Source organism: Scophthalmus maximus, chromosome 12 (genome assembly GCF_022379125.1).
Source record: "Scophthalmus maximus strain ysfricsl-2021 chromosome 12, ASM2237912v1, whole genome shotgun sequence".
Classification (NCBI taxonomy): domain Eukaryota; kingdom Metazoa; phylum Chordata; class Actinopteri; order Pleuronectiformes; family Scophthalmidae; genus Scophthalmus; species Scophthalmus maximus.
In genome coordinates this window covers 5868337-5877292 of record NC_061526.1, presented here as the reverse complement: position 1 = coordinate 5877292, position 8956 = coordinate 5868337, and the positions used below count along the sequence as shown (strand labels likewise).

Genomic DNA, 8956 nt, shown 5'->3' with positions numbered 1-8956 from the left:
ATTACGTGTGGGCTCATTATTGCAAGAAATATCCTTGATTATTTGACCCAATGTTAATATGAAAATAATGATGAGCGCAGCTTTAATTTACTGTCTTGAAAAACCCTTCCAGTCCGACCCACATAGCGATAACTCACTATACATGTTCTGCTCACACTTCGTTCTTGAAGACACGCGAGCTTAAGGGGAAAGAAAGAAAAAAAACAGACATTTAAAAGTATAACTTTCCAAAAACATTAAAAAAAAAATAAAATAAAAAAAGTTTATTCAACATTTATGATGAGTGAGTTGAGAAGAAATCATAAAAATAATTGTCCAGGCATGGCGTTCATCATCGCTTTTACAGACAACTTCTTCACCAGACTTCACAAGACTTTTCCGAGGTGGTAATAAACTTTGACATTTAGAAGCAAAGAAAAAAACGGAATCGGGGCAGGGAAGTGTGTGGGGGCGACGGGGCGGGGGGGGGGCGAGACATGTTTTTCCTCAAAGGCTTTTAAGCAATGTGGTTCAGATTCAGGAAGTGAAAATTTAGACGGCTGGTAGCATGTGTGCGTATGTGTGTGTGTGTGTGTGTGTGTGCGTGTGTGTGTGTGTGTGTGTGTGCAGAGGACACTCGCGATTCAGCGTGTTTGTGTGCAGTGTGATCGGTGCTGACAGGGAAATATGAGGTGCATGTGGATGCGGTGGCGGGGCGGGGGAGACACAAAAGGGAAGAGGAAAGCGATGAGGAAATCAAAACAGGATACATGTCTATTGTCTACACTTTTTTTTTCCATTTGAAAACATGAATGTTTGGCACCAATTAAAAAAAAAAGGACTCAGCTCTCTGCAGTAAAGTGCTGTGGGGGGAAACCGAATGCGGCCCCGTCCACAAAAAAAACTACTTATAAACAAGAGTGGGAGTGTTGAAAAGCCACTGCTGGAAATACACACTGTTTGTATTGTAGCAGGAAATATTACAGAAAGCAGCGGCGGCGGCGCCATAAGAAAGAATGGAAGGGCTTACATTGTCAAAAACAGATTAAGGAAATAAAGAAGTGAAACAGTCGGATCAAAAACCAGCGAGCATGTTGACCAAGTCTCTTAAACTTAAGCTTTCATCGTCATGTAATTTTCCATCGCAGAGATGAGCATGTTAAGGCACAACGGGGCAAATGCAGCCTAGATGCTAGAGGCCTGTCATTGGTTTTGCAGGGAAATGATCATAAACTATTGGTCGAATTCAAATTTTGACACGATGATGACGCTGAATAAAGTCACCAAAGTTACGACTATTCATCCACAGGGGACCATGAATATGTTTTCAGATTTCATGCCAACCTATGCAATCGAGAGATTTCACTTCACAGTGTGAGTGAGGGAGTAAATCGTGTAATTCTTTAAGAATGCACGACTATGAACTCTTGTTTTTTTGCTACACCTTGATTTAAAAGAACAATTCAGATGAGCACAATTCAAACAATGCTCCTTTTTTTAGGAATACAAATAATGAGCAGGCACGGGCGTGGGAGCGGTGGTTGTTTTGGTCATCAAACAGATACTAGTCAGAGACACAAGCTATATTCAGAGCTGCACACTTCTATAACTTGCGCGCATACTTTTCAAAAGTAAAGCCAAGTATACACCGTATAAAAAAAACAAAATTCCTTACAATCAAATTTGACCTAAGAAAAGAGCACAAGTTCACGTCCATGACATTCGGAAATGTTCCACTTTCGTCGCCAGCTTCCAACTCCATAATGCACACGTGAAAAACTGAAAAGGCGTTCACACTCAAACAGCACACTGAATTGTAAGGAGCATAAAAATCAATTAAAAAACAAGAACTGTTCCGATTCATTCGATTTCACGCACGCGCGCACGCACAGACACTGTGTTGTATAAAATATCAACGGCGACTCGTGTAGGCTTCTATAGTGTCGAGATCTGACGCTTGCAGATGTGCTCTCAGCTTCTTGAGGCAACCGGTGATATAAAAGTGAAAGGTGCATGCACAGCTTTACTGTCCGTCTTATAAAGACAGTGTAAGCACAATTTATTACATGAGGCTACGGTGAACATGGTGTGTGTGTGTGTGTGTGTGTGTGTGTGCACATGTGTGTGTGCACGTGTGTGTGCACATGTGTGTGTGCGTGTGTGCACATGTGTGTGTGTGTGTACGTGTGTGTGTGTGTGTGTGTACGTGTGTGTGTGTGTGTGTGTGTGTACGTGTGTGTGTGTGTGTGTGTGTGTGTGTGCACGTGTGTGTGTGTGTGTGTTCTCCCGGCAGACGTTCATCGAGGCCTTTTGTCCACTGTGGCTCTTGGTTTTAATCCAAAGTCTGTGTTTTGGGTTCCAAAACAGCACCACCGTCCGCGGACAAATTTTCCACAACAACTTCCGCGAGTGTCCGTGCTTGTCTTTCGACTTGATGTCCTTGAGGACAGAAGGGTGTGGCAGGATGTGACGCCCTCGACGGCTTGTGACGGTTTTAACCATGTAAGAAAAAAGAAGAAAAAAAAAAATTGAAAATCTCATCCTTCCCGAAAAAAAACCCAAGTTCTGTCGCTCCCAGATGAGTTTCTTCCCGACCCGGAGCGGACGAGCGCCGGGGGGGGGCCTCAGTTGACCTTGAAGATGCTGAAGACGTGCGGCGAGGCGGAGGGGCTGCCCACGGTGTGGAGTCTGAAGGACGAGCCCGTGATGGCCTGCAGCTCCGCGCCGCGATCCAGCCGCAGAAGGCCGGACACCTGGCAGGACTTGACGAAGTGGAAGGAGTGCGGCCCGGCGGAGGGGGTCGTCGCGTAGCCCTCTATGCACTGCAGCTTCTGAGGCCTCTGGCCCGTGGTCACCACGTCCAGCTTCACATACGGAGTCTGCTGCTCGTTGAACAGCACCTGGGGGGGGGGGGGGACAGGAGGAAGACGGATCAACCCGGGGAACCCGATCTCCACATCTTAACATCTCGACGAGGAGGAAAAGTTGTGGAGCGATTCCAGCGATATTGAGTTTCTGCTCAATATGAAAACTAGCCGTGGGTTCCGAGGTCCCGCTATCGGAATTCCTTTTTTTCCCCCTTTTTTTGGCTGCACTTGGTCCAGACCTCTGTCAACTTGACAAGACGGAGGTCTGGAGAAATGAAACTGCCCAGAATCTGATATTCACCTCTCTAAAAACATAAAACATGAAACATACCAATACACTGTAAAGCCGCTTTTTAGGACACACAGAGAACAAACTGAAGAGCACACCATTTCTTCCTTTTGAGAAAACGCCACATTACTTAAAATAAATGTCTTTTACTTTTAAGCTGAGTTGCCGTACCAGTAGCAGAACTACACTATTTTGATAACTCATACGGAGAAATACGTGTCAAAACTACGATTTCATTTGGAGGTGATTTGGGCTTGATATGATTTGATTTCTAAAATAGATAGTAGGCGAGAGGCGATATAAAGCTGCGTTTGTTGTAACTGCCTCTGCGGATGGGAACTTCGTAGTCAGGTGACGCTTCACATCACACGTGTCCATTTGTCCATTCTACTGGTTTTTGGTGCAGCTTCAAGTGGGATTCCGGGGCGGACGGCAGGACGCGCATGTTGAGAGAAAATGACGACGTCCGTCGATGGGAGTGCAACTCCCAAGCAAACGGCAAGCTCACCTGGCAGAACAGGAAGTAGACGCCCGCCTTCTCCACAGTGAAGGTGCCCAGCTCCTTGTTGTACCTCACCGCTTTGCTCATATTCAACGTCCTCTCCTCCCAGCCCTTTATCACGCCACCGTCTCCCACTGACACACACACACACACACACACACATCCAGGGTTATTAATCCCATAGACGAGGGCTTTCGCAGATTATCCCCCCATCCTTCATTCGTTTTTATGACCCTTACCTTGCTGAGAGGAGACTTTGGTTACTGGTGGAAAGTGAAAAGGGAGACATTGAAAGAGAAACGAAAAAAAAGGGGGGAAAGTCAATTAAGAGTTTTATGAGTGCAATCGTATAGGGCTATAGGATTGAAACCACTTCAGCAGATGCTACATGAGAAGGCCGCACGAGACCTGCCAAGCCACTTACTCTCGAAATGAGACGCTGCCTTCTTTCCATTTCCATTCTTCCCTCGGATCGTCCCCCCTTCCGAACGGCAGCGAGAGAGATGGAGAGAGAGAGAGAGAGAGAGACAGAGTATGAGTTTGAATGGCAAAAAAGGAAAATAACGTCTGTGGGGTTTTTCTTTTTTTTCTTGTGATAAAAACAATCATTCCCATCTGTATCTGTCTAATAACATGGTGTGTTAATTTGCGGCCATTTAGGGCCTCAACCTGGCTGCCTCCTAACGCGGCCAACAGATGGGCGAAGGATTTCCTTTCACGTGCTTCAATATATTTCCTCAAACTGTTATTTTCAGTCAGAAGCGTGTGCCTCTCTTATTTTTCTTCTCTTTTTTTCTCCCCCCTCCTCCTGTTGGGACTAATCTTAGTGCCAGCTGGTCGCAGTCATCAAGAAAAGACAGAATACAGAGGAGAGGAGAGGAGGGGAGGGGAGGGGAGGACTGCAAAGTGGTGGGGGTTAGGAAAAGACAAGACGGACAAGGGGAAAGTGAAAGAGAAAGCTTTGGATCTGTCCTGAGAGAGAGACGAGGGCTCAAGTGCTGGAAATGGGCCCGCTGCAGCGAGAGGAATGAAGTGCCGGATAGAGCGAGTTGAAAAGGTCCCCGGCTGCTCCGTGACCTAAAAGAGAGTCGATTAAGAGTGTGAAGCAACGGCCACGGCCCCTGCTCAAATAAATACGATAAATAAAACGCAACGCTAAAAAGGCCGAGCGCCGGAGAACGCCCGCTCTTGTTCCCTCGCTTCGGGGGGTTTATTTGAGCTTTTTGGCAATCTGGCCCAAACGGTGCGGGGGGGGGGGGGGGGGGGGGGGGGGGGGGGGTTATTTCAAACACGGATATGACTTGAAAATACCGTATGACCTGCGAAATGCACACTCTAACGTTTGGACCCCCGGGGCCCCCATCCTATAGGAATATCAAGCCCCTGCTAAAATAACTGGCAGGCGGGGGTGACCCCGTAGACCCGGGATCTGCTGTGGGCGGGGCGTCAAAGCCCCCGGGCCGGGCCGGGCCGGAGTCCCCTGACTTGAGCTGTCAGTCATCAGCAGAGAGAACATAACAGCAGTGTGTCCTGCTGAAACGCTGCACCGTGGTGGTCGACTTTCCCCCAAACTGGAAAAAGCTGTCTGGACCCCCCCCCCCCCCCCCCCCTTCTCTGCGCGAAATCCTTTTGTCGAATCGTATTTTTTTCTGGGCCACGTGTCCTGCGCCGCCGGATGAAAGTGGCGGGAGACGCAACACAAGTCTCGAGGGTTCACTCTTGGACAAGCTGTGAACAGTCGAGCGGCCCCGTGATGGTGATGCAAGCAGGGGCTATAAATACGGCAATGATAGGTCATCAAATATCACCGCTTTCACAACAAATCATAGCTGTGTCAGTCGTGTGCGCCGGGGGTTGAGGGGGGGGGGGGATCAATTTCATTGCCCAAAAGCGTGCAACAAGGCCCCGCTCTCGCGCCAGCTGGGTTTTCTGGGCTCCGGGGCCGTTCTGGTCAGACCTGTAATTTCTGGAGCAGCCATCCAGCTGCCTACTTTTTCCTGTGTCAACTTTTAGCAGCGGGTAGACCTGACCATAGTGGCATGCGGGGCCAAGATTGGCCAGCGCTCTGTGTTAAATGCCCTACCCAGGAAAAAACAACAGAGTGCAGGCGGCAAGTATATTGCGTCTGTGGCGCAAGCACTGCGACGTGCATTGGAGGAGGGCGCTCGCGTCAAGTCGGGGGCCTCTTTTCTTTTTTCTTTTTTAGAAATGTGCAAAATACCATCTCTCTTCACTCTCTGCCCCACCAGCAGCTCCCTCTTCTCCAGGATGAGCTGGACGATGGCCTTCCTCTGCGTGTTCACCTGTTGAGGGGAGGGGGAGAGGAACAGAAGAACACCACACGATCAACAGATGTCCAATACGTTTCTTATGACCCTTTTTTATTCCCTGGCACGCATCCCACGCGGCCTCTTCCAGCCGGCATGAACAGGCCCATCTTTTCCCAGTATCCTTGCCCACCTTCGCCCCCCCCCCCCCCCCCCCCCCCCCCCCCCCCCCCCCTTTTCATTAAGAAATGAGTTTTGTCAAAGCAGCAAAGTTTTCAATCCTTGGGTGCGGGGGGGGGGGGGCTCCGCTGAATGACCGAGGGAGGACTATATAAAGCACGAGGAGAAGTGGCTCAGGGAAAAGTGTGTTTTAAATTTACTGCTACTGTGGAAATGTCGGCAGCGAGTTGCTCCTCTCTCTCCAGACGCGCACTCGCTGGCTCTCATCCGGGGCTTTGGCGAACGGTCAAGTGGACAGAAACGGGGGGCCCCATGGGAAAGTCTCCAGCATCAACACTCCACGTGTCCAGTTTTTTGGGGGGTGTTTGTATATGTGTGTGTGTGTGTGAGTGGAGAAACTCTGTGTATGTGTGTGTGTGTGTGTGTGTGTGTGTGCGTGCCTGTCAACATGATACACAGCCAACCTGCTGTCCCCCTGATCTCAAATCCAGTGCAACCTGGCTTTGTGAGCACTGTGAACTTGAAGACCAGAAGAATTTCCATCAGCTCCTTTTGGCTGCGTCCAGAAGTGTTTGAATTTTTTTTTTGTTGTTGTTTTTTTGTTTTGCCTCAGACTCCTGCGCGGTCTGACCACATTTGCTTGCAAAGTGCAAAGACGTTTAGGGAGAAGCTGCACTTTGCTGCAAAACGGTGCTTTTCGATCCTGACCTGTGCACGAGGAGAGAAGGCTCTGCACGCTGCACATGATTTACACTTGCCACACTTTTCAGGCCCCAAGCCACAGCGCAGCCAGCTGGGTATATAAAGTGCTCACATGCCAAATAGCTGAGGCTTTCCAGTAAATTGAGATAAAACTGGAGCACAACTGGCACCAGAATAATTAATCTCTGGAGGGGGGAGGGGGGGGGGGGGGGGGGCACAGAAAATAAGCACTAACTCCACACAACTTGACTGGGCTTATTGGTAAGCAATAAAAGTGCCAAGAAGAGAAATGGTGCAATTCAATAGTGGAGTACGTGTACGGGGGGGGGGGGGGGGGGGGGGGGGTGAAGTGCGGACTTGCATTTTTCCATCTACCCCCCACGATGATTCCCGTAACCGCAGACACAGACGGAGTTACATAACAAAACACTTGATGGTCTGAACAAAAAAAAAAAAAAGTTGGAGGCGAAAATTAAAGTTGGTAGAAATATGCATGCTATTCAGAGAGAGAGAGGGAGAGAGAGAGAGAGAGAGAGAGAGAGAGAGAGAGAAGGGGGGGGGGGTGTTTGCAGGCTTGATTTGTTTTTAAGTAGGACAACAAACCTGCTCCAATCGGTCCTGCAAGACCTTAAAGGACTGGGACAGGTCCCGCGTCTGTCGCCAAGTCCACGCCGTGAAGAGCGCGCTGCACGCGGCCAGGGACAGCGCCACCAGGGCCAGAGAAGCCCAGACGACCCGCAGCTTGCGCACTCGCCTCCTCTGCAGAATCCGATGCATGTTGGTGCAGACCGCCGCTGCCGCTACTCGCCGCCGCCGCAGACCGCCCGAGATCCGCGCTTCAACTCCATTCCGGCAGAGCATGAAGTCCCTCCAAGTGCATTTGTGTCCAAATGTCCATTTTGGTGCAGTAAAACGCGCGCAAGTGGACGGCGCAGGAACTACCAGCCGCTGCTCCTCAGACGAGTGGTGGAGGTGGTGGCGGCGGTGGTGGGGGGGTAATCTCTCTTTTGGTTAATCTGAGTGATGAAGTGTTTGGTTTTTTTCAGAGCGACAAAACATCCGATCCGTCCTCCATCCTCGGCGTGTGCGGGCCGTCTCCGAATACGACAACTGTGCAACTTGCGCACGTCAACTGTTGCATCCTTCTCCCTGCGATTCGTTGACTCAGCAGCTCGCCTGTCTTCCCTTTAACCAGCGTGCCGGGGGGTCACTCTATTAGAGCGACTGGCTGCTGAGCGCACACAGGCACTTGCGTGCGCGGATTTACGCACGCGCGCTCTCGCGATCACACAGACACACACACACACACACAGACACGCGCGCGCGCGCAGGGAGGCGAACTCTGATGCTGAGATAGCAGCTGGCATCCGCCGTTGAAACCCAGTGAGGTGGGCAAAAAGGAGAACATCGGCTCCGTCCCCTCTGCGCCTCGGTCCACTTTCATCAACTCGCACGCCTCCGAGAAAATCTGTGCCGTTCAGGCGTGCGGCAGTTCCGCGAGTGGCCACGCGGTGGCGGCAGTGTACCGACGAAGCCACAGGCAGACGCTCTGCTACCGTGGGAGGAATGATGCTCACTGGAGATGTAGGATACAGTTCTCCATTCAGTAATGAAGAAAAAGAACAGTCCAACCTGATGAATGAGTCCAAAGTCTACACATTGTTTTCCATTGCTTCAGAAGTAAAAAAGATATTATATATAACCTCTTGAGGTGATTTAACACCACCTGTTGTGCTTTGTGCACATCAGTGAGTTGTAAACAGCTCAAGTGAATACAAGTTAAAAGTATAAGTTTGTGTGGCATCTTTTTTCCTTATGTCCCTTAAGACCCCATAGATTCAAACCGTGAACCCTTGTGTGGGTCCTGAACCAAAGCTCTAAGACACAGGTGATGTACTGTCGCCAAAGATAATGTTGAATGGGTCCACCATACGTGAACATTTAATATCAGAATTAAAGTTAAGAAATTTAACATCTGTACAGATGGAGAAATGTGTCTTTCTCTTGTTTTAATTCAGCAACATGTGAATACATCCTCGAGGCCTCAAGAAACATTTTGCGTAGCCAATTTGTGGAGAAAATCGAAAACTTTATTTGTTCATATCCGTGTTTGCTTTGCTGGCACGCTTCTTCTTCTTTCTGGCCTTTTGTTGGCTCACTGGCTGTGTCT

At 49.5% G+C, this 8956-nt stretch overlaps 1 protein-coding gene across 1 annotated transcript; it reads right to left on the bottom strand.

Moving 5' to 3' along the window:
• Window positions 1-248: 248 nt before the first annotated feature.
• Window positions 249-8229, bottom strand: tnfsf12 (TNF superfamily member 12). The gene is made up of 6 exons (XM_035619588.2): window positions 7390-8229; window positions 5859-5940; window positions 4062-4118; window positions 3877-3900; window positions 3644-3771; window positions 249-2879 (listed from the first exon to the last, which is right to left on the bottom strand). The coding sequence occupies exons 1-6, from the start codon at window positions 7645-7647 to the stop codon at window positions 2604-2606; spliced, it is 825 nt and encodes a 274-aa protein (XP_035475481.1). The 5' UTR covers window positions 7648-8229; the 3' UTR covers window positions 249-2603.
• Window positions 8230-8956: the final 727 nt, after the last annotated feature.